At 36.1% G+C, this 26,490-nt stretch overlaps 1 protein-coding gene across 1 annotated transcript in view; it reads right to left on the reverse strand.

Moving 5' to 3' along the window:
* The window catches only part of WASHC4 (WASH complex subunit 4), a 41,255-nt gene that overhangs the window by 3,701 nt on the left and 11,064 nt on the right, over nucleotides 1-26,490 (reverse strand). Inside the window, exons 10-31 of the mRNA XM_007424351.4 lie at nucleotides 25,323-25,443; nucleotides 24,517-24,640; nucleotides 24,297-24,424; nucleotides 23,167-23,327; nucleotides 22,854-22,980; nucleotides 20,539-20,664; nucleotides 19,143-19,250; nucleotides 18,497-18,643; nucleotides 18,248-18,327; nucleotides 17,830-17,935; nucleotides 16,899-17,015; nucleotides 15,155-15,323; nucleotides 14,788-14,942; nucleotides 13,918-13,992; nucleotides 13,722-13,826; nucleotides 12,128-12,262; nucleotides 9,112-9,220; nucleotides 7,858-7,924; nucleotides 7,139-7,225; nucleotides 5,439-5,586; nucleotides 4,686-4,782; nucleotides 2,676-2,872 (exon numbers count right to left, since the gene is read on the reverse strand). Of these exons, the coding sequence (XP_007424413.1) occupies nucleotides 2,676-2,872; nucleotides 4,686-4,782; nucleotides 5,439-5,586; nucleotides 7,139-7,225; nucleotides 7,858-7,924; nucleotides 9,112-9,220; nucleotides 12,128-12,262; nucleotides 13,722-13,826; nucleotides 13,918-13,992; nucleotides 14,788-14,942; nucleotides 15,155-15,323; nucleotides 16,899-17,015; nucleotides 17,830-17,935; nucleotides 18,248-18,327; nucleotides 18,497-18,643; nucleotides 19,143-19,250; nucleotides 20,539-20,664; nucleotides 22,854-22,980; nucleotides 23,167-23,327; nucleotides 24,297-24,424; nucleotides 24,517-24,640; nucleotides 25,323-25,443 (2,689 nt within the window). The remainder of the gene's footprint in view (nucleotides 1-2,675; nucleotides 2,873-4,685; nucleotides 4,783-5,438; nucleotides 5,587-7,138; nucleotides 7,226-7,857; nucleotides 7,925-9,111; nucleotides 9,221-12,127; nucleotides 12,263-13,721; nucleotides 13,827-13,917; nucleotides 13,993-14,787; nucleotides 14,943-15,154; nucleotides 15,324-16,898; nucleotides 17,016-17,829; nucleotides 17,936-18,247; nucleotides 18,328-18,496; nucleotides 18,644-19,142; nucleotides 19,251-20,538; nucleotides 20,665-22,853; nucleotides 22,981-23,166; nucleotides 23,328-24,296; nucleotides 24,425-24,516; nucleotides 24,641-25,322; nucleotides 25,444-26,490) is intronic.

Consider the following 26,490-nt stretch of genomic DNA (forward strand, 5'->3'; position numbering starts at 1 on the left):
GTGCTCCTTTGGACATTTTCTTGCACAAGATCAATTATTTATAATCAGTTATTTATTTATAACAAGGTTTACTCCAATTGTCATTATGCTAAAGGGCAGAAATCCTTTCAGCAGCACTTTTAGCCCACTTTTAGGCAAAATTTTCAGCCTACAGGCTTTTGGTTTTGCATTATTTTGGAGGATTCAGGGCCTTGAATTAATTAAAGCACCCATCCCATAAAAAACATATGACTCAAATTATTTCCTTAAGACAGTTGATTATCCTGAGGCTTCCAGGGGAGGTATGGCAACGGAAGATGGCTCTGTAAAAGTGGAGCCAATGACCATGGTAAAATCCAAGGAACCGGTGAGTAGATCGGTTCCTTGGAACCTCTTCAGATAAGGAGAGGCTAGGAGATTGCCCACATTTGCTCCAGATGGCTGGTCCTCGGAAGGAGACCACAGCTCAGCGATTTTCTGTGGGTCTGACTGCCAGGAGATGATGGGATTAGCCATGTTGCTTGCAAGCTCCGTGGAGACTTTTAAAGGACACTAAGTTCACAAACCTCGCTTTCTAATCACTTTTGGAAATTGCTCATTAACTACTTCTAAGCTATTAGAGACCTTCAGAATGACAAGTTTGAAAACGCCATGTGTGTCTGCCTTCTATCCTGAATGAAAGAAAATTTTAATCATAAACTTAAGAATTTAAATCATCTGAAATAAACAGCAAAAAGTTAAATAAAATTTTGATCTTAGAAAGTTATAAACGGACTAAGGGTCCAGATAAAATTGATATATTGAAACTTTTACAATAAAATTTTGGAATTAATTATAAAGTACAAAGAGCTTCTGGTGGGAAATAGATCCTGTTTTGTTTTTTTATAATACATGAGAGATAAGTAATTGCATGATTTCAAAAACTGGACACTAGAGGGGACTAAAAATTTTAGGTAGAAGAAAGATACAGATGATGCAAAACATTAAGACAAGAAAAATACTGAAGGAGACTTTTGAAGAATGGAATCAGAAAATAGTAGCCACAATATCAACAATGTCAGTAACAACGTCTGCTTCTATCCTATGGTTAGATGTCCAAAAGATGTTATTGAAGAAATGTCAGATGTAGAACAAATTTTATGTGACACAATAGAGATGGTATCAAAAGTGGATTTACAACTGACAGGCCAAGAGAATTATTTAGAAAAGGATGTTTCACTGGATCTACAAAGGAAATTGGCTGAGATTTTAAAATTTAAAATACAAATGACGAACGAAGAGAATGACCTGGATAACTTTTTCCTACTGGATTTACAAAAGAGTCTTGTTAAAACCTTAAAGAACTCTGAGTGATGGGACAAAGAAGAAATGAAGAGAAATCAAATTCTACAATAATATTTGAATGAACTAAAGATTAAGACTGTTAGACGTAAAAGGAAGGAGTATAAAGTTGGTTTATTTGATCAAGGTTAAAACAAGATACGTTGTTACGTCCGGCTACCCTTTATGGACTTTCTGCTGATACCAAGACTGAAAAGATTATGTTTTATGGATTTGTTTATAGATAAGAGATGGGTTATGGGATGAAGATATAAATGTTTGTAACTTTAGAGAGGGTGAAGAGTTACTAAATTTGTTTATACTTTTTGTGATGAAGGTTGGAAGTCACTTCTTTAAATATTTCTTTTCTCTTTATTATATTCTTACTTTTCTCTTTCTTCTCTTTTTCTTTTTTTTTCTTTCTTTTCCTTGTACTTTTTACTTTTCTCTATTCTCTTTTTTCCTTTAAGTTTGATTTGTATTAGATTTTACTATTATAATCAAAATTCTTAATAAAAAATTATATATAAAGACAGTTAATTATCCTAGGGTTTCACATACTTTTCCATCAGACCCAAAGAATGTTTGATCAACGTGTTCAGTAAAAACACCAAAATGTTTTGGTGCTATTGGCTTAACCAAAATCTCTGTATCTATTTATCAAATCAAGCTCTGATCACACCACATGGATAATTCTAAAGGGTTCATAAACTTTCTATCCCCATTGTATATGAATCCAGAAACAAGTGCCTGTTTTTCATCTATCCCATATAACCCTTTTTATAGAGAATGTTACTGCTTGGTTTATATTTTTCACCCTGAAAACTAATACATATCTCCTAATATTAAGTATTAGTGGTGATGGGAGTCTGCAAAGTTTGCTTATTTTGAACTGTCCTTGCTCAGTTAACACAGTAAAGCTCTCAATGCATGATGTCATGAGGATTTTTATTTTTCAGCCTGCTTGACACAGGATCGATTGAATGATTGGACCAAGGTCCCCCAGCCCAGAAAAAGGACTAGAACCTGGGTTCCTCCAGTCCTAGCCCAGCACTTTAACCACTATACCATGCTGGCTGTTATTCATTAACCATTAGTAATGTCCTCAAGTTCTTGCTAAGGGGCAGTTTCTGGAATGACTAATATTAATTTTTTAAAAAATTGATTAAATGTTAGTAATGCACCAAAACTGCCTTCTAGTAAGAACTTGGGGGCAATTTTTGAATACTTTAAAATGTTATTCTGTTACTAGCAGAGAATTAACCAAGCTTTTAGGGGTAGGATCCTATCTTTCAGCATGCACGTGCCTATTTGATGCTTCAGATTCATTTGAGGCTGTAAATTAACTATTTCATGTAATAGATAATAAACAATACCTGCAAACAAACTTCCAGTCGCTTATGAGTAAGATTCATAGTCTGTAGCAACTTCTCATCTTGACTAGCTGACTGGACATTCTGCTGCTTTGCTAATGCCCTGATCTCTTTCACATATTTCTCCCGTACTGACTGGAACCAGTGAAGGGAATCAAATTCTTGGTACTGGTCCAAAAGTTTCAGAATGTAAGCCACACCTGCAAGATATGGACATTCCCACCCCACCCTCAATTAAAACATAAGAACGCATTTCGCACATTTGTTTTAAATTGGCCTATGATTCTCAATTTAGATTTATTTTTATTTTGATAAAGGACCAGCAGAACACAAGTTACAACTCAAAAAATAAAATTTAAAATATGAAATAAAATATTAACAACATTGTAATAAAGATTACTAGGATAAAATTACAGAATAGGTTTATCCTGAAATAATAATTCCTATTTCAGGATAAACACATTCTGTAATATAAAATACACTGATAAAATCCAGATTATAATAAATAAGAGTAAGAATAAATTAGAAAAGGATACCTTACTGTAGACTCTACAACTAGAGTAAAAGTGAGACTAAAATGAATGGAGCTAAAATGCTACTGATAGATACAATTATAACACAATTAAAATCTATAAATCACCATGATACATAATAACTTAGCTTCTAAAAGGTCTGGTACTAATTTTCCTATTTCTAAAAAATTGAATTACACAACACCAAGAAACTGAAGCCCCACAAGGAAAGAGATAATAACATAATGAAATAAAACATAGCAAAGTGAATAGTGTACTAAAAAAAAAGAGGGACATATTAACTTAAACTACCCTAAGACAGAGCTTGGATCACCTCAGTTGTATATTCAGTCACAGCCCACGTGCAAAATCTAGCATGCTACCTGGTGGGCTAAAAGTGGAGGTTACAGGGAGTCTATATTATAATTATTATCATTATAAGAATCAGCTGTAATATTCACAATTATACCAATGTATTTTAGCTTAGTTGCTTTTCCTTAGTACACGTCAATATTAATATTTGAAAGTAGAGTTGAATATCTGTCTGCAAAAGGGTCACACCCTGGGTATTAAAAATATAGTAAGAAATCAAATGACAAATTGCAAAGATCCATTGAAAACTGCACTTTTCTTAGATAAAATACTGAGCTAAGGCCTTTTCCATATAATGACTCATATTAACTTTTATGCAAAGTAGTGCAATCTATGTTTAAAAAGACAAAAAGACAAACGTGCAAATGATAGAAAAGCTTATTGTACTTAATCAAAAGGAATAGTAGATAAAGATTATAAACACAGACCAGCTCCTGTGCAATGCCCAGCAATCTGGGACTACCTATTTCAGTTGAACCCCACTCTGAAGAATCTCTCCTCTTCCCCCGCACCCATAAATGTATGATCTTATAGGAATATATGTATCTGACATACTTCTAAAACAGACAGAATAGATGCTCATTAAAATTCACTGCCTGCAAAATAAGGCACCCTCATTTATATATCAATTGAAATTAATTGATCAGCATAAAACCACCACTCCCTCTTTTACACACAAACCACGCTCACACACCAAAACAGGCAAGCGTATACACATCCATCAACCCCTTACTTCTTCAAGCAGAAATAACAAAAAAGAAGAAAACAGGACGGAAATGGGGTAAGGGTGGGCTGGCTCTATTGGAAGAAGGAGAAAGGAAAGAACTAAGCTGAGTCCAGCCAAGGCAAGGTGGAAAAAAACCTGGAGAGAGATGAAAAGCAAAGAGAAGCTCTATTTAGATCTTACAAAATAGGTTAATTTCCATCAAATGAGCAGCAGAGATTAACTTTTCCACCTCTTTGATTTCAGCAAATGTAAAGTGACTTCCCCTCTCCCAATTAACAGATGCTGATTTGGGAGGAAACATCATCTTCCTATTGTGCACATACAGTGATTCTACTCCTGTATATCTTTGAATGGTTAGAGGAGGAAAAGAGACCCTTACAGGAACACTGCTCTTGCACTTACCCATAGCAAAGCCATCATCGGTGAAAGCTGCACCAACTTTGTTCTTCTTGTTCAGCTTCTCTTTGCAACTGATTGAGTGTTCTATAAAATTGAGTGCCTAAAAACAAGAGATCAGGGACTGCATGAGGTTTTCCAAATAATTACCGCAATTTAGTAATTCCAAAATATCAGAACCAAACCCAGAAGCTTAGAAAACGCTACCCTGGGTTATACCACTTGTACTTGTGTACAATTTCTGATGGCATCTCGGAGATATTTTTCAAGGCACTGTTAGTGCTGGAAAATGACTTAAGTGGACAAGAAATATAATTTTAAATACAAAGGTTACATAAGGTTATTGTCTCAGTATCAGAGCCAGATCAATAGAAAGTGCAATTAGCTATTTGGTCTCAAATATAATATTATCCAATTATCCAAAACCCTTTCCCAAGAAACCTGCCTCTATAAAGCAGATGATCTTTCACTGGACAATTCCAATGAATTGTCTTCTATGTTGGTAAATTCAATTACCTGTAAGTAGATGCTTTTTTTCCCAAATATTAGCTGTTTCAACACAAGTACATTTTACATTTGTGATCACTTTTTCTATCTTTAAACTGATTGTGGATGTTTTCATGATGATTGTGTATTGTTATCTTTGTGAACCACCAAGTGTCCTTCAGGACTGTGTTGGAGTATAAATGCATTAAGTAAATAAATTATTAAATAATATCACTTTTGTTATTTAAGAAACCGAGTAACGCAAATACTAACCAGTGGGGGAACAATGATATAAAAATTGCGTAGATGTATGTTCTTTGGGCTGCGGAATTCGGGAGCAAAGACGTCCACAAGCATTTTGAAGTATTCTGTACCTTCTGCGGAGCTGCGGGTGAGATCGCTAAGTACAGAATCCAGCTGCCTGCAAAGCAGAGATATAGCAACAGTCTGGAGGAAAAATGTTCTGGTCCTAGCCTGTGTTGGGATGAGCTATTCTTTTCACAATAATTACATATGGAAATAAAAGCTACTTGTTTCATGATGATCATTAGCACCATTTTAAATAAGTGTCTGAATCGCCCTTTGCTATTTTAAACCAGCTTGCTTCCCTTTGAATTTAACAATTCAACATTTGAATTTTTTCAAATTTAACATATCTCCTAATATTTAACAACTGATTCATTTTTTAAAAAAAGAAAATGCCCAGGATAGTTGACTTTAGAAGGATAAATGGAATTTGAGCATTATTCAATAGTTTCGGAAGCCAGCTTGCGAGTTTTGTAAAACTTACCATACTAAATAGAGCTGTTGGAAGTAAATTGAAACAAAACCAGTGGGAATAATCTCCCAACATGTGTTTACAATACAAACAGGGTGCCAAAGAAGTAGCATGCAACTAAGTGCACATATTAAAAACAAGTAAATGTCCTCTACTTGCTAAAAGAAGAGAGACTGTAACTATTATGAATCCTTTTGTCACTAAGCTACTCAAATACAATTAATTTTTAAAAATCTACTTAATTCTAGCTCTAATTATATAATATATAGATATCAGCTTGACAACAGAATATTTGGGACAAATTTCAGTAAGCATTGAGAGCATCTAAGTAAGGTCAAACTGTAAGATGGAGAGAAGCCACCTCTTTTAAAGTAGGCACTGGAGGGCTTTCTTATTTTTTCCATGCACATATTTAAACAGTAAGTTTAACAACATTCAGAGGTATTATTTAAAAGAGTGATAGGGAAGTATGGGGAAATAAAATCTCCCACAGAGCTTTGTCAAAAGGCAAATCAAAACAATTAGGAGATCTAGAAACGGGATAGTGGTCAAAGTCAAATGGTTGAGAACATTATAAGTGCTATTTTCAGCTTCTGGAGGAAAGGTAGGCTATAAGGTAGGGTTTGTTTTATACAGTCTGACTTTTTAATTAATTAATGTGGGTATTTATTTTTTTAACTGTTTTCAGGTTTTACTCCAATTGTGAGCCACCCAGAGTCACCCTCTGTGACTTTGTGTGCCGCCCGGAATCACCTTCTGGGGGAGATGGGCGGCATACAAATTAATCAATCAATTAAATAAATAAATAAATCTAATGAAAGAATAAAAAATATCAATAACTTGTATCCTGAGCAGTCTGAACTTCAGTGAACTTTGCTTGGAATTTTGCCAGTGAGAAAATAAAAGGATAACACAGTAATAAAAACAGAAGAATATGAGAAACACCCCACTGTATCAGATCAAGGCCTTTTCTGGTTCAACATTATGCTCCCCCTTGTAGCTAAACTGATGCCTTTGAGAAGCCACAAGCAAGGCAGAAATAACTATTTCTCACAGATGCTTTTGAACTGGTTCTCACAGAATTTTGTAATGAATAGCTATGAATGGAGATCATCATTTTATTTTGTTGCAAGTATTTTGAAGAAGAGCAGTGCAAGAAATAGTAAAATACTTTTTATACTTGCATTAAAATTACCTAGCTGCTTTTTGTGTTTCTTCTGACAGACCTTCTTCTTTCACAAGTTCTTCAAAATTGACAATATCTTCAAGGTCAGGAACAAATCTACAATTTTAGGTTAGGTTTTCATATAATCAGATATTATAATATATATGTGCATGTATATAAAAGAACATAAATTTTCTATTCTTACATGCTGTATTTCTATTCCTACCTTATCACAAGCTAGTTCATGCTTTATTAGCAAATAACATTCCTTTGCTCCCTAAAAAATAGTTTTTGTAACTTATTCTAAATCAACAAGAAGACATATTTCTAGTCAGCACATTTTCACGTTTACGGCAATAGAAATGTTGTGGCATCTGACAGCAAAACCTCTATATTTACCATCATTAAACACTCTTTTGCATCCTGTGCTCATTATATTATTTACACTTCTATACTGACACATACCCACACTTGCTATCATGTTACTATTATATTTTTACCAATATGAACATCAAATTAATGAAAATTTAACATGAGTACACAATTTTAAATTTACTAAACAGATATATGATATATTCAGACACAATAAAAACAACTCTTATACTGCCACGATGCATTCTTGTACCCAACTGCATTTCCAAAGGAACACTGCATTATATGTTAACTGCAAAGAGAAAAAGTAAAGCAGGAGGATCTGCAAAAGATTTACAGCAACGTGGACAGACAAGCTAAAAAGTATTGGTGCGTACCTAATTGCACTGCTACAGCAGTGAAGTCCGCCAGATCTTATCATTCGTACATAGCCCATAGCATTCCCTTTAAACAAAGACATGTAATATCTGAATTTGTATTACAGAGACAAATACTTGCATTAAATTAGAAATTAGAATAAATTAGAAAACTAGCAGATGAATTTTATCATTTGTTAAATAAACATGTTGGGTATATCTAGTAGAATTGATTCTCTTTAGCACAATTAAATATTATTAATTTCTAATTCAAAAGAAAATGACCATGCTGCTCCAATGTTTGGACAGAAATTCCTGACCTTTACTCATACTGGGGAAATTTATAATAATCTACAGTAGCTAGAAGGTAGCAGGTTGTCTATCCCAGTCTAAGCAAACATCATAAATTATAAAATACATGAGCAGCAGTCTGCTGTGGAAAGACTAGGATATTGGGAAGCCACATCTGCCTATTTTTCCATCTTCTGCTTAGAAATGTAAGAGCACAATCCTACTGTCAAGGGATTGGAGGGGAAAACAGGTTTGATATGTTTATGACAGGGATCCCCTACAGGCCAGAGATATCAACATGATGATACAGACACTTCGGTTTGGTGCTGGCAGATTCCCTGCCACACCTGGTTTCTTAAAACACACCAGTGTTTCTCAACCTTAGCCACTTTAAGATGTGTGGACTTCAACTTCCAGAATTCCCCAGCCAGCATGCTAAGGCTGAGAAACACTGCAATGGATACACACAGATATATATTTGTAGCTGGCATGTTGCAAAGTAAAGGGCCAGCTTCCAGCATCCTCCTTCTTTCCAAATAGTCCCCACAAGTTTGCTTGGAAAATAAAAATGAGAGGTGGCTGCAGCCCAGCGCTTTGTCTGGAAGATATGCCCATCTGCTCTGGCACAGGAGGGAAATGGCGCATGGAGAAGGGATGGCCTTAAAGTGACAAAAATATCTTGGCAAATTAGTATTTTGTAACTAATTATGTCCCCATATAATATTTTTGTGCGCTTCTAGCAACATTTTTTTATCTCGCCTTTATTATTTTATAAATAACTGAAGGCGGCGAACATACTAATACAACTTCCTCCTCCAATTTTCCCCACAACAACCACCCTGTGAGGTGAGCTGGGCTGAGAGAGACTGACTGACCCAAAGGTTCTGCTATGCACCAGACTCGTTGCAATCAATTGCACTTAGAGTAATTATTCTGATTATGGCCAATACATCAAAATATAATATTTACTATTTATTTTCATACCTATCTGGCTTATTAGTTGCCTGAATTGGTCAAGGTAACTTTGTCCATCCGGTGTAATCCCAAGTTTTCTGATCCCCCGATTGAATTTCTCTGCCCTCTCAAATGGGTACTAGAAAAATTTTGATAATACTTTACAAACAAGCATTGATTATAAAATACTGATATTAGACCCATTTGGATTTCCCACATATCAATGCACTTTTCTACTACTTTACTAATTTCTATAGTCCTATAAAAAGGAGAGACGTGTATTTTTATAATGAAAATTAGTTAAATCTTGCAACAACTACATTATCCCTTACTTTTCAAAACATTTTCAGAAAACCTCACTGCAAATGTCACTATTTTTTTAAAATATAGAACTACAGTTACTGACCTATACTTTCAGAAGCCATTTTAATGCAGACCCCCTACAGTTACAGCAAAAATAACTAACTTGGAAGACAAAGACCAAATTTAAAATACATATCTGAAATTTCACTTCTTAAATGCAATTTTGACAAACTCCTACATTCTGAATAGAACGTATCTGAAACCCTGTTTTTTTTAGCTCCCAACATACTTTTCTTAGAGCGTACAGAGCGTTCTTAGGTACAGACCAGTACCTACACAAAAACTCCAACCACCACCCACGTCAGAAAAGAGGCATGATCAAAACCCTCATGGATCGTGCCAATTGGATCTGCGAAACCCAGTTCCTAAACTCTGAACTTAACCACCTTAATTGGGTCCTACAAGCGAATGGCTACTCCAAGAATGAAATAAAAAGAGCCATCAAACCAAGAAAGCAACATGCGACTGAAGAAGAAAAACAGCCACCCACCAACAAAGTATTTCTGCCCTATATCAAAGGTGTCACAGACCACATGGGAAAACTGATGGAAAAACACAATTTCCAAACAATCTTCAGACCCACCAGAAAAGTACAAGAAGTGCTAAAATCAGCAAAAGACAAAAGGGATCCCCTCACCGCCACAGGAGTATACCGCATACCATGCAGTTGCGGGCAAGTATACATCAGGACCACAAAACGCAGCATCCATACCAGGATAAAAGAACACGAAGACACTGCAGACTACAGCAACCAGAAAAATCTGCAGTAGCTAAACATGCTCTCAAGCACACTGGACACAAAATCCTATTTGAAAACACAGAGATACTGGACAACACCAACAGCCACTAAGCCATTGAGATTCACAAACACCAGCACAGTTTCAATAAAAAAGAGGAGAATCTAAAAATCAACAAAACCTGGCTACCAATCCTGAAAAATACAGCCTGCAAAAGGTCAACGAACTCAGCTCAACATCAGGACATGTGAACAGTTCACACAATGAACTTGCTAATCACCCCCTGCAGCCCCTCGTTAACAATTCAATAGAAGAAAAAACCTGCCTAATCCCCAGGAAGATACACACAGATGCTGACACCAAAACAAGCAGCCACTCAGTAACCCAACCCCCCCCCACACACCCAATCCCCCTTTCCTCCCCCCAGATCTCTATAAATACCCACAAAAGGGGCACATCACCCTGGGCACAGAGAGAACTGCTCCTGTCTGTGCTCCTGCACTCTGAAGATGCCAGTCACAGGTGCTGGCGAAACGTTAGGAAACAAAACTTCAAGAACACGGCCACACAGCCCGGAAGACCCACACCAGCCATCGTATGCCGGCCGTGAAAGCCTTCGACAATACATACTTTTCTTATTTGATATAAATCCGCCTATATAGAAATGAGCTGAAATTTTGTAACGTAAGTTTATTCATTGTATTTTTATATTTTCCCCAATAATAGGAATACAGATAGTCCTCAATTAGTAATGGTAATTGGGACCAGAAATTGCATTGCTGAGTGAGATGGTCATAAAGTGCGATGTCACATGCCCGCATCGCTTAGCGATGTTAATCCCAGCAGCTCCCCGGTTGCCATCATTAAGCAAGGATCGCAGGTTGTTAAGCAAGGACCACTTTGGAACTTCCTGCTGGCTTCAAACAAGCAAAGTCAATGGGGAAGCTGGCAGGAATTTACGAGTCCTGGGTGGCTTTCAAGCAGGCTGGTGGCAAGTAAGTGGCTGCTGCAGCATGACATGAGCACGGCCGGGCAGGGGTAACTGCTGCCAGGGGCGAGAGAGCACACATGTGGTTAGTGCAGGTAGCTAGGTTTCTCAGGAGAAGTGGTGGTGGGAATGGGACTGACTTACAGGAGTGACTTGCAACCTTTTTTCTTGCCAGCTTCCCCACTGACTTTGCTTGCGGGAAGCCAGCAGGGAAAGTCACAAATGGTGATCACATGACTGCGAGATGCTGCAACTGTCATAAATTCAATCCAGTTGCCAAGCGCCAGGATTGTGATTACATGACCGCAGGAGTGCTGGGATGGCTGGACCTTTGAGGACCAGTTGTAGGTACCACTCATTCAGTGCCACTGTAACTTCAAATGGTCACTGAATCAGTGGTCATTAACCTAGGACTACCTGTATAGAGTCATTAAAGAGATGGAACTAGTCTCAAATTTTACACACACACACACACACACACACACAGGTTTAATTATTTTAAGAGAAGCACTTTGACATTTCTCTACTCTCAGTATTAATAAACATGATTGTTAAATAAAGTTCAGTCTTAAATTGTGATAGGCGACCTGAGGGATAAATAATATAATGTCTTCAAATACCTTCCTTGGAACCCATTACATTCTTTGGCCTTACTAGTATCTTTTGGTAAATTGGTATTTTCTAACCGATCACAATACTTAGAGCAGTATTTGGTGCTATATGAGCCCTCTCATGGCAGCCATTTCCTAACCATATTGTGCCCACTGGTCCCAAAAATGTTGCTTATTCTTGGCTTAGCTAACTTACATTACAGCCTAACAGGTCTATGCAGAAAGAAACCTAGTTTAGTTATATGGCCTTATTTTCAGATAAGTGAGTACTGGATTGTCTTTTCAATGAATTTAAGTCAACATTTTCCCCAAAGAAATTCATGAATCTATAAGGGCTTATAACATACCTTGTGATCATTTTGATCCTTGGTTTCCCTAAAGAATCGTATATCTTTGATCAATCTGGATTTGATGTGCTCGTCATACATAAATTGGCTAAAGATGTAAAATTTCTTTCTCAGAAACTGGTATGTGAAATTTACCTGTAAAAAAAAAATAAAACAAATACAATTTTTAAAAATCCTATCACTATTGCTTTATTTCACCCTCTTGCCCCTGCCTCCAGGTATTTGCTTACTGAATAGTTGAATAAAAATATATGTAATATCAAAACATATGGCATGGGGAAATGACATCATTAATTCCTATGTCTTTTCTGATGCAATGTGTATAACTACACAAGAACAGTGTTCTCTTTGCAGTAAAAATATATGACTGAATCCCAAGACTCAAGAGGTATGTAAACCTTGTTTACAATTCCACAGTTCTCTAGAAATGAAACTGCTTTGCTACTCTAAGCTATTTATATCCAAAATTATTTGTGAACAGCAAACTGCAAAGATTACCCTTATCTGGAATTAACAGTCACATGACAAAGAGAAGAGGATTTTAACTACCATCTTAAAAGTTGTACTTGAGGATACAAGCAACCTGCTCCTCCTGATGCACCAGGTTCTCCGGTTAAAGCTTCCGAAGTGGTAGGCAACCCATCAGTAGTTGTAAAACCAAGTGTAGTAGCTTAGACTTAAGGTACATTGATCAGAAAAAAGAAGATATTTCAGATCATTTGTCCTGATTCTACTAACTGGAATCCTTTTAACTAAAGATACCCAAGACGATAACTGCCCTGAATGCCCTCTAGGCAGAAAGCAAATTGAAATAATAATAATAACAACAGTAATAGTACAACACATGAGTTTGGGGAAGTGTGACTAGCTTATGCTGGTCCTGGCTGTGCCAGAAGGCCTGGGGGCCGGATGGGGGCTCACACCAGTGGAGGTGGCTTATGGGATGATTGACCTTGCCCCTCCCGTCATCTTGAATGTTAATGGATTATTTAACTATTTATGGAGTGATTTTTAATTGTTGATGGGGTTTCTGATTTTAATTGAGAGACGCCCAGAGTCACCTGTTGGGGGGAAATGGGTGGTATACAAATTTGATAACAAACAAGCAAACAAATAAATAAATAAATAAATGCCACCACGGCAATTCCGATCCCCTAAACTTGCCAGCTATAATTATTTCAATTCGCTCATATCCATTCCCTCTTCTCAAAAACATCCTGTAAAAGCTTACTTCTCTCTACAGTTGATACATAGTGATTTGTTGTGTGTACATGCATCTTCCTCTAGGAATGGCTACATTTACTAACTCTCTTTCACTCACATCCAATGTAGAGATACTAGTGAATTATACAGCAGAGATCTATTTGAAGGAGACAAAAACCAGGAAGCTAAAGGAGCCTCTAAAGAAAGCATAAAAACAATGCAAATTTATGCCATGAATTTAAGTTACCCCAACCCGCATGCTCAGAACTATCTTCATGTTTTATTTCAAAAGGAGTAATTTTTCTATTATGATTTAAACCTGCTCTGTGTTATTTGTAATGCACTCTTAGGAAAGAGATCAATAAATGCTAAATCATACAGCAATACTTACTGTTGTGTTCATGATTCCTGTGCCATGTGTTCGAATTGAATTAGCAATGTGTCTTATATTTATGGTGTTCAGATGTTTGTTATTGCTGATTCTTTCAATGAAGATCTGCAATTACACAGTTGTATAATTTTAATAGTCATAGAAAGGAAATCAGTTAATAACTGGGGTTTTATTTAAGTGTTCATCTTCCCCTCACCTGATTATTGAGATTGTACAGATATCGGGATACAAAGACATGAATATTTCTCATAATTTCCAGAACATCCAAGCCCTAAAACAATAAGAGTCAATTTAAAAATCCAAATACAGTTATCTGAGAGACATATTCATCTGTCCGTTCAATCAAATCAAATAGGATCAATTCCCTCCAGATCTGGTCTATCTATATGAGACTGTCCCCCATTCTTTGGAATTTTCTCCCCATGGAGATCTGGCCTGCTCCTTCCCTCTTCAGCTTTTGGAGAGCAATTGAGACCTGTTTATTTCATCTAGCACAGAAGGAATGCATGCTGTGACTGAAGACTGGAATTCGGCAGGCACATAACTTGGTATATTTTCTGTTTCTTACTTCGACATTGTCAATTTTGGGAATAGGAGACATACAAATAAAGAACCTTTAAGTTCAGTAAATAAATTTAAATGGAAGAAAGGCTCATTTGAGGCTAGAAACTTTATTCACTTATTTTGGTAGTTATTTAATTACATCCTTGAAGAAAAATGTATAAACAATCATAATAAGAATATACTTCCAAATAACAAAAACCCAACATATCCAAAGGCCCATGCAACTCTATTACATGTCTGTACCATGTAAACTCAGAGCAATGTATTTCTTTTCATACTGGAGAATACTCAGCAAGAGGAAATCCTATTTAATTTCTTGTTCTCCAATACTTAGAGGAGAAGCAGGGGCAATCTGTATAATCTTATTTGTTTACTAAAGCCACTGGATTTTGGTGCACCAAAAATACTCAAACAATTATTAGTTACTGAACACCAGTGAATGCCATAGACTTCTGAATAACTTCTTTAAAAATACAGAAACATTTGTGTGTACATGACATACCTGTTCTAAAGTCTGACTAGGAAGATGTGCTTCTGCCATAGTTAAACCATAGCGCTGAGTTGCTAAATTCCTCATTTCACTGTATGTGGCCCAGTCATGCAGAGCTACTGTAGTTAGATTGTAAAAAGTCTTGTCTAGATAATGAGTCACATGAGCTGTAAAAAAAAAAGGGAAAAAGGTAACTTCGCACAATTAATAACTGAAAAACCTACTTATTCCAGATATCTCATTTCAGCATTAAATAATGGAGGAAATGCCTCCTAAAAGTATATCCACAAGCTAGAGTTAGCATAAAAGTTGCGAAACTGAAAACAAAACAAGTAGATGAGTCTTAGAACTGTAACAATAGTAACAATCAAATGCCTACCTTTGATATCTATGAACCGATTAAAAAAGCGAATTGGGTTTAAAGAGAAGAAGTGAGCAAGATCCTTCATTCCAACTTTGAATGGATTTCGGTCATCTAGTTTTAAGTGCGTGTGCACTGACAGACGCAAATCCTTTTCTATTTCTTTGCATAATTTGTCTAGAAGGTGCTGCTCAAAACAAAAATGTTAATAAATATTATTTTCAGAGAGTGGCATACTTTATCTTCACAGCACATTTGTTAATGGATAAAGAGTTCTACAAAGCAACCCAAGATTGCCCCTTTGACAGGAGACCACAACGAACTGGAGGAGGAAATGAGCACTTGGCTCTAGCAGTATCTGAAGTACTTTAGGGAGAGATGGCAGTCTCCATAGCAAAGAGGCAGGGTAGAGATACAAAATGAATTTGCCTTATACCAAAGATATAACTTGTTCTGTGAAGTTCTGGATCTGAAAAAGCACCATAAATACATTTCAACAACAACAATAAATATTGATTAGTCATCTGACCATATCAAAAAACCATAAAACTAATACAGACAAAACAGTAGGATATATTCTGAATAAATCATCATCCCTGCAGTCAACCCCAATCCGTTCTCGGACATCCATCCTCTTTAAAATGGCCTTTGACATAAAAATTGTAGTCTTGCTAGTGATGTGCAAGTTTGTTCCCTGCGAAGAGTAAAACAGTTTCTCCTGGATGTCCCAATACCTTTTAGTTTTTAAATAAGGATCTAAGCCATAAATATATTAAATAAAACAAATACTGTAAATATCTACTGTATGATATAACATTCTCTGCCATGTTCCCTACAGCCTAATTATTGATCACTGACAAATAACTGTCAGCTCTCTGAGTATTTAAACTGTAAGAATAAATTATATGCATTAATTGTCTATCACAAGTTCCATTCTAAGAGCCAGAAGGGGAGGAAGTAGAGGATGAACAACAGAAAGGAAAATGAGAATAGTTTGTATGTATGCTTTCATTAAAAAAATGGATATAGCTACAACTCAATAATTTTTCTTTAAATGAAAACAATAATGAGAAATGGCTGAAAAAGAACCGAATAAACACGTTTTTATTTAATCTCCAGCAATTGAGAAGCAAATTTTATTGACTTTAATAACTTGAAATTATCTGTACATATTGAGGCTGATCATCATTTGAGATATTAGAAATGTATTAAATATTAGAAATAAGAGATATTGGATATTAGAAATAATACGACGTTTTGAAAATTTGGTCTAGAATAAAAATAAGTGATCACAAATAATTTTGACTGAATAACCTACAATAAGCAATAAGTCACAGTATTAATGCTAACAAATGTGAGATTATTTAAATAATATGCAAATGTAGAATCTATTCATATCTTATCAACTCTCCAATCTTTTGTCATTCAAAAGTCCTAGATGGGCCACTTTTTGACTTACTAAGTCAAAAAGTGGCACATCTTTTTGAGATGCTTTTGTTCTGTAATCCACAAAAAATAGAACTACACACTTCTAATACTTATCCATATCTTTAATACTTTAATTCTGATAAAGCAAGATATTTTGCTATAGGTCTACAATAAACTACATGTTAATTATTATTCCTTAGCTTATTTATAACTACAGTTAATAGATCAAATACATATTTAAATTTATGCAGACTCATGTTAATCCTTAATAGATTTTAATACATATTCCTTATACAGCTGTAATTCAAAGTAAATACAAGTTATGCACTCTCACCTTATTGAAAACATCCATGATTTCTCTGTCATAGCTTTCTAGGAGTATTTCATAGGATTCCAAATGCCTCGAGTACATCATAGCTGGTACACAATCCCGCAATGCTCTAAACATATACTGAAAAAAAAATCCAATTTAATAAAGAACTCAACTATAAGAACGCAACTATAAATTTTCATAAATACTAAAAAGTAAACACAAATTATTCAAAATCAGGATCCTTAATGATGGCCCCTTAAAACTGCATTTTGAGGGTTGAGAATTAGGAGAATGAGTCTCTAAAATCTTAGACTTGCATGCTCCTTGTCTCTCCCTGGTATGGCTGCAAAAGATCTGAAAAGTTCTGCTTTCTTTTAATTTAAGCACACTTTAGTTTGATACTTAATCTATAAACTTGTTAATAAATTGTAAATTTGTTAATGTTAACTACAGTCAATTGAAATAATATTTTTATAACTATGGCTTGTTTCCACCAACCATAATTAAGTTTAATAATTGTTTATCTAGGTTTATAATGTTATATACGCTAGAGTTTATAAAAATGGAATGAAAGTTATTGAATATTTGGTCACAGCTTTGCACGAGAGGATGAAGTATGTAAACCCAAAATTCATGCGATTCAAAATCCTAAACATTATCCAAGTCAGCCTCAAGTCCTCATAAAGAACTGCCTTCAAATGATCTATTCTCCTCAATCTATCACCTAAGCCATGATTCATAAAAGAAACCTAAGGCTTGCTTGCTGTCCTTTCTTTTTCCTCTTTTAGTTTTTCACTCTAGAACAAATTACATTTTACATTACTACATTTAAAAACTTGTGGAATGGACTTGTCCTTACCAAAATTAATTAACAAATCATAATGCTTGAAATGGCATTAGAACTACGTCTCTGTGATTTTTCTTGCTATTTCAGATTTAATGGTTTACTTACATGTAATCTTGCAGCATCCACTGCATTTTCATAGACATCATCCAGATAAATTGGAAATATAGTTCTGTGCCAGTACAAAAAGCAACAGTCACACTGTGCTTGGACTCTAGGATGGAAAAATTAAAGTTACTGAGAAAAAAAATATTCACAATTCATTCAGAACTTTAGAGAGTCATATATTTAGCTTATAATACATTTCAGAATCTATTTTCATAATCATAAGAGACAAAACTTGACTTATAAACAAACATACATTCTCAGGATGTTGACTTTTGTTTTTAAAGCTCAATTTTATATTGAATATATATCATCCAGTCTACTACAAAACATCATTATATGATGAACCCTCTACCACAATCAACAAAACCCTATTCTGAGTATCTCAGAATGCAAGACGATCATTTATAGCTTTATTTACCGTTCCCAAAGTTCACTGATTAAAGCCAGCTTTTTCATAACTACTTGAAGAGGAAGGAGTTCTTCATCTTTAAATGTTTTCTGAAAGAAAAAAAATAGAGGGGCAAGCTAGTGGTTATATCAATCATTTGTGATGCATCAGAGGTTGCTACCAAACTAGTACTTGCATCAGTCATTAACCACATAACCCCCTACATTACTGCTTTTGAGTATGTATAAGAACAGATAAGGAAGGAACGGTTACACTTACCATTTGGGTGCCCACACTGAGGGCAAGGGAAACTATGAGTCTCCTCTGTTTTGTACTAGGACCATTGAGGGTGTTTTCAGCCAGCACAAGAGCAGAAAGTACATCAAGGCGCTGTTCACTGTACTTTTTGTCAGAAACTACTCTTTTCTTTAGAGAAAAGAGAAGGAGAAGAAGGGCAAGGGCAAGGGCAAGGGCAAGGGCAAGGGCAAGGGCAAGGGCAAGGGCAAGGGCAAGGAGGAGAAGGAGAAGGAGAAGGAGAAGGAGGAGGAGGAGGAGGAGGAGGAGGAGGAGGAGGAGGAGGAGGAGAGAAAACCAGCATGTTGGGATTAGTAACTTGGAAAAATCATCAGCCAGTAAACTTTATTTTGGAGACTGGCAAATATATTTCCTTTTTAAAACTTCAAACGAAACCAGATTTAAAGCCAAAGCAAATTAATCCAGTAATTAAAATTAAAATGTACTTTCTAACAAGCCAAAGGATCCTTTATTTAGTGTTTTCACACCCAAACCTGAGCATAAATAATGTCAGGGTTTATTCTTGCCACTCTGAAGTTCCTTATAATTTATCAAACACCAACTTGTCTAGTTTTTATAACTACTGAGCTCAATTGCAAAATATAAATACTGATTAGAACTGATTTCATACCTTGGCTACAGCAATGGCATTAAGAGCCTGATGCTGAAGATGCTGAATTATGTGTGTGACCGAATCAGCAACAGTCATACTTCTTCTGTAAAAAGTATATTCTATTGCCTGAAGTTGTGCAAATTTCAGAGCACAAAATAAAAAACAAAAGTTAATACCAAATTCTGCAATGCTTTAAATCAATCAATTCCCACACTTATTGTCTCCTCTGCATACAAAAGTTCAAATCTTCAACAGCTCTAATTAATATGAAACAGAATATGTGATTCTTCAGATCAAAGTCTAAGTATATAATTTCTAACATAATATGAACATTTGAAAGAATCATCCTTAAATTATATTAACAAATCACGAACTATGATAACATTACAAAGACTATGCCAGATTTTTAGATAACTACATATTTTATGCGGTGTCCCATGAATGGATTAGACATTGTTAACACAAACAGAAATTAGCTAAACATTAGCACAGAACTTTGATTCTGGTGTCATATTTTAACCAACTTTTAGAGTTAAAAAAAGTTATTTTACTGAGATTAAAAAATGCAGCAAAGATAACAACACATGCAACCATGGGGATATGTGTACCTCAGATGGAATCAGACAGCTTTTAAATTGCCATTTACTAGGACTGTGCAATGTTTCACTTACAAAATATTACTTCAGATTGTCTGTGAATATAACAGCTGTTTGCAGCTCTTGAAAGCATCTGTAGAGGGCGGCCATGTGATCCTGTGAAAAGATGCAGCTGCTTTAAAGAGTACAGACAGATGCTAGATTCATGTGCATTCTGAAGCACCATTTTAAAATGGTGCACCATTTTGCACAGCCTACTGCCTACTCTGTCCAGTTTTGTCCCTCAATTAGATATGCATTTGTTGTTTAGTCGTTAAGTCGTGTCCGACTCTTCGTGACCCCATGAACCATATTGCGCCAGGCCTTCCTGTCCTTCACTGCCTCCCTGAGTTTGCTCAGTTTCATGCTCATTGCTTCAGTGATGCTATCTAACCATCTCATCCTCTGCCATCCTCTTCTCCTTTTGCCTTCAATCTTTCCCAGCATCAGGGTCTTCTCCAAAGAGATCTCTCTTCGCATTAGGTGACCAAAGTATCTGAGCTTGAGCTTCATTATCGATCCTTCCAATGAGCAATCAGGGTTGATTTCCTTTAAGATTGACTGGTTTGACCTCCTAGCAGTCCAGGGGACTCTCAAGAGTCTTCTCCAGCACCACAGTTCAAAGGCATCAATTCTTCGGCGCTCAGCCTTCTTTATGGTCCAGCTCTCACAGCCATACATTACTACTGGTAGATATGCATAATCTATCCTAAAACATGTTGCTAAAGAACTACTGTTGATATTTGTATCAGTGAGGGTATCTGAACGCTGCAACTTACTTTGAGTAGTTCCACAAGCCTGCATAATGCTTTAACTGAGGTTTTAGTCATTGGCTTCTGCATTGACATGTGCAGGTTCATTGTAGTTTTAATTATGTTTCTAAGGCTGTAAGCATAGAGAAACCCCTAGAAAAAAATGAAAAAGAAAAGCAAATCAATTACACCTTCCTTACACCATTATAAATTTAAGTTTCTAAAACTGTCTGCATTTGCCAATATCTTGACTCTTTGTGGGTGAGGTCAGTGGCAGCGACCGGCACAACGTCATGCCATATTCAGTTAGATTCTTTCCGGTCTGTGGACTCTGAATAAATAGATTCAGACCCCTCCTGGCTGTTGTGGAGGTGGTCAGCTGGTGGTCAATGTCTTGTTTTGAGAGGAGGTGTTTTTTGTGACCTTGAAGAAGGGTGTAGTGCACCCTCTCCTTAAGAAGTCTTCCTTAAATACAACTGTATCACACAACCATTGCTCTGTCTCCAACTTTCCCTTTTTAGGGAAGGTTGCTGAGGTGATGAAGGGAAGACAGCTACAGAACAGTCTAAAGTAAACAGACCATCTAGCCTTTTTCAGTCAGGACTGAGATGTAGGCATGACACTGAAACTGCATTAGTTGTCCTGGTTGATGACTCTGTCAGGATCTAAATAGGAGGAGTGTAGCCTTTCTGGTCTTAGTATATCTCTCCTTTTGATACCAGTGACCACAGTATTGTTCCAGATAATTTGCACAGATTAAGGATTGGAGCACTGTGCTCCAGTGTTTCTACTCTTTCCATAGCAAGCAGTTATAGGTAGAGTGTCACAGGGTTCAATCCTCTCCCCAACTACTTTTTAACATCTACATAAAGCCACTGAGAGAAACCAACCATTTATTTATTTGAACAATTTGTATATCTGCCCATCACACAACAGTGACTTTGGGCATGTACAAAGATTAAAATCCAACAATTAAAACAATAACCCATGGCAGCCTAGGTAAATGACACCTTCCAATCATAAAACTACATCAACAAAGGACTACCCTAGTCTGGAGGCTACCAGAGTATGAATGGGAAGAAACAGGCTGAAGATGAACCCAAGATGGAGTTGCTATTTGTTCACTAAGATTCTCTGCTAGCTCCACTGTTGTCCCTTGAAGGCATGGCATTGCTCCTAAGAGAGCAGGTCTGTGACTTGGACATTCTCCTGAACTCACAGTTATTGCTACTTGGGCTAATAAAGGCCTTGGCCAAGAGAGTCTTTGCTCAGCTCTGGCTGGTGCACTGATTATGGCCTTACCTGGAGGAGGAGGACTTCACTATAGTAACTCATGCTCTCATCATCACACAACTGACTACTGTATCACGCTCTATGTACTGCTGCCCATTAAAGGCCACTCAGAAACTAGCAGAAGTGCCATGGCCTGTGTGCTAATTAGTGCTAGATGCCATGAGCATATTATTCCTGTGTTTTGAGCCCTGCAATGGGGCCCAGTAAGTTTCCAGGTACAATTTATAGTGCTGATTGTAACCTATACATTCTTATATGACTTGGTATCAAGGTATCTCAACGATCACTTCCTTCAACCAAAATCAATCCTGTTACAATCAATTCAAGAAAAACTGTTGGCAGTTCCCAATTAATGCAAAATTAGCAGGGCCAAGGCTAGGAGGTGGTACTTCTCTACGATGGCCCCTTGTTTTATGAAACAGTTTTCCACCAAAGGTTAGAATAGTCCCAACTATGTTGGCTTTGCAGAGGCTAGTTAAAACGGAGCTTGTCCAGAGGGTTTTTGTAGCTAATTAGGATAGCACCATAGGAATTGTTATATATATGGGTCCAATTTTGAATCAATGATAATATTGTTTTATGGATACATTTTTAAGTATCATATCAATCAACAGGCCTTCACCTTAAACTTTCTAATGCTTCAAATTTTAGCAGTATATTAAAATAGCAATATATTAAAACATATTTTAGTGCCTACGCATTGTATTACTTAAAGCAATATTACTTATTTACAGATATATTTTTATTAAGTTAGTTGAACAGTTTTTTGGTTCTTAACCCTAAATAAGTATTCTGTTCTTCTTTCTATTGTCTTACTAATAGCATATGCTTTTATCTATGCTCATTTTAGACAAGTCTTTCTGAATTTTTACTTGGGATTTATAATTCTACTAATAATGTATTTTGTATTGGTCAATGACTGCAATAAAAGCTATTCATTCATATCTTCTAGCCATTTTCCTCATAAGAATGGGGGACTGTGTAATATGAATCTAATTGGATACTGAACAATATTTTCTAATCATTTTTTAAACTAAGCATATACACACCTGTATAAAAACATTGCATCTATTACTGAGATCTTCTGCAAATTTATCCATTCTTTGTTCCTTTGACAAAAGAGATTCCATTTTCATCATCCAGGAGCTTACAAACACATAATAAGACTGCATCTCTCTAAAAAGAAGATGAATAATAGTTTCTTAATCATTCAGATCTCAAACTAATCTTTAGAAGGCTAAACACTGATTTGAAATGATGTCTGAATTAAGAAACAATGGCTTGTTATCAAGTCCCAAACCTACTAAGAAAAAACAGAAACTTTAGGGAAGAAAAAAAAAAGTGTTTATTCCCCAAACTTACTTTGTAAGCAACTGAGCCTTTTGCTGTAAAAAACTTTCTCTCTGTAGCTTAATGGCATGAAAACTTTTTCTGTCCAGAAGCTTGGCAACAGCTGGCATCTTCTGAATCAGAAAGTTGTCAGCAAACCAAATGACATTAGCAGTTAGTGTGATAGCTGGCACCTGTAGCATTAGCAGAAAATTTTACATAAAAGAGAGAAAAAAATCTTATTACAGTAGATAATACGTTTTGATAACAAATATATTCCAAGACCCTTAATGAACCATTCTTTTGCTATACAAATTTTACAAGTACAGAAATGTTTTAAGTTTACTTGCACTGTTGAAGTTTTGTTAAGCTTTCCAGCATATACAAAAGAAATAGGTCTGATCTCAGTCCCATGCTATATAATACCACTTCATTCCCCAATGTTACTTCCTTAGCATTAGAAAATCTAGTTTTGAGCTTATATTTGCAGCAGAAACATGGACACAAAAACAGTAGGCAATGTTTATGAGATAAATGAAAAGGAGATCTGATAATATCCCAAACCAAAACTAGTTCAGATATTTGGGGGGGGAGGGATCTGTGACCATATATAAATAAATAATAGCTTTCCCTGAAATATAAATTTGTTATGCAAATTTGTTATGCAAACTTTCAAGTTATGAAATACTGTGAAATCTAGTTTTTACAGACCATTTGGGGGAAGGGTGTCTGCTATTCATGAATGTAGTTTAATACAAAAGTACATCACAGTGCCAATTTCTATCATTTATGAAATGGTGTCATTTGTTTCATCTGCATAATGACACTGCATCAATTGTGTGACAACATCATTGTGCAAATGATAAAAAATGAGAAATATTATTTACATCATTTGAGTAACATCACACAATAGTGATGTAAATTGTTACAGAGATTTGACCTGCTCTATGCAAAGCCTGCTGTACTGAAGTCCACTAATTCAAGGTTTCATTCTAGTACAAAGTAGCAACACTATTTGTTGGAATTATTAAAGAGCTCTAATATGATGATAAATTTAATTCTGATTATTATTTATTGCAGTCTCATTCTCAAGCATCTTATCTAATTTATGTTGGCTATGAAATTTTAAGTTTGACAAAAGTTACAAGCAGTAAAATATTCACCTTTTTGCAAATGTCCAGTAACGATTTGTAAAATTTCTTGTCCACAGTCCGAAAAATTTGAAAATGTAGTACAAAGAGGCCACAAATTCCAACATACTTATTTCTCTGGTCAATTTCAGAAGGTTCACCTTAAACAAACATGCACAAAAATTAGTTTTTGAAACTTGTCAAAAAATATGCAACCATAATGTCAATGCAAAAAGGATCTATTTTGCATTACCAAGCTTAGCTTCAACATTTGCAAAAATTGTGCGAATGCTATGTGCAAACTCCTCAGCAAATGTGCTATTCTTTGACACTGACACGCCTCCATTGAGAGAATCAAACTGCTGTTCTATGCAAGCCTGAAGAAGAGAAATAAAAGCAGTTTACAATATTAGTGTTAAAGAGAACACAATCATGTGTAAAACTTCATTAAAAATAAATCATAGCAAGTTACTATTTGCTGAGAAAATGATCTATTGAAATAGAAGTTGTATTGGAAATTTAAAAACGTATTAAGATTTATTCATAGGAACTGACCATATTCATTTTTTCAAATTTGTGATAGATTCAATGTATAGGTTTATGGAGTAATGAAAAAGTATTTTAAAACCAGCAGTATTTATGGAACAAACAGCTGTTTATTTTTACTTTGCTTCCTTCTTACCAGAAGTGAGTAAAAGCAACCAGAAATAACTACAGTCCATATTACATTCAACTACTCTTTTAATTTGTTGTTTCCAAATACCCTCCCCACCCCACCCCCACTTGAAAGTGAAGGAATTTTTAAAAGCAAGAAGAAACTAACTTTCTGAACAAAAGATCCAGAAATCTAACCAACCACAAATTAACTTCAGGATGCACCTAATATTTTATCTCCATGCCAGAATGTTAGGTGCACAATTCAAAAAAAGAGATAGGAGCATACAAATTAAAATTATCAAAACATTTTGACAATTTTAGAATAGGGGTAGACCACACTATAGATTGTACAGGCCACATTTACACTCTATAAAGGAAGTTAAACAGCATTTATTGTACTACCTGGAATATCATCCCATCCAATAACTGACTTTCTAATTTTAACAGCAACTTTTCAAATGGTTTCAGTTTATCTTCTTGGATTCCAAATTTAGAAGGATTGTGATGGACAGATTTTAGTAGCCTGATCAAGGAAAAGAAAAAAAGGAAGATTCAGAGACTTTCATGGACACAATTCAGTTTTAAGAACTTTCAGGGGGTTATGGTTAAACCAAGCATTTTTGCTTTTTTTTTTAACAAAGGAAATATCTGTGATAGTAGCTGTGCTGTTTGGGTGCATTCCTGGGCAGCATGCCCATGGAACAACAGGACAGATTTACCCCTAGGGCTACCCTTGGTGAAGAAAAGATGGTCATCTACATTACGGCAGAAGGTACATATCCACAAGGGTGATTCAAAAATATATCATATTGGTTGGTCATTGTACAAATAATTACAACCATGTATAAGAGCAACATTAAATGTTTATCATTAAGTCAGTAACAAATGGTCCCTTCCATCAAACGGTGTCATCTTGTTGAATCCCAGAGTTGTGCCTTCTCAGTGGCAGTGCCTGTCCTGTGGAGCAGCATCACGCTGGAAATCCAGATGGCCTTGACCTTGTTAGCCTTTTGGAAGGCTCTGCAGACCAGGCTGTTTCCCCAGGTATTTGGGCCAGAAGGTTAGGTGAGCTCTGCTATTGGCAATGTGTTTCCTTTTGTGATTGGGGATTACTATTCTAATTTGGGGCTCAAGGGTTTTATGATTGGTTTTTATTTTAATCTCTGTACCCTGCCCAGAGTCATTTTTGTGAGATAGGCAGCCATATTACACACACACACGCACACACACACACAGAGCAGATAATAAACATCCAAATACAGTGGTACCTCGGGATACGAACTTAATCCGTTCCGTGACTCTGGGCGTATCCCGAGTTGGTCGTAACCCGACGCAAATTTCCCCATAGGGTTCAATGTAAATCCGGTTAATCCGTTCTGCCCTCTGAATTTGGTCGCACCCCGAAGCAAATTTTCCCATAAGGTTCAATGTAATTACCGTTAATCCCTTCTGGTGTCCGCGGACCATGCGTCAGGGGCGGGGAAACGGCCGGGCGCCGTGCGGCAGGGCAGGAAAACGGCCGGGCGCTGCGTGGCGTGAAAATGGCCGCAGACGTGTCAGGGGCAGAAAA

The sequence above is a fragment of the Python bivittatus genome, unplaced genomic scaffold (assembly GCF_059951505.1).
Source record: "Python bivittatus isolate LINGU-HERP-01145 unplaced genomic scaffold, Pbiv_v1 ctg000330_np1212, whole genome shotgun sequence".
Lineage (NCBI taxonomy): Eukaryota > Metazoa > Chordata > Lepidosauria > Squamata > Pythonidae > Python > Python bivittatus.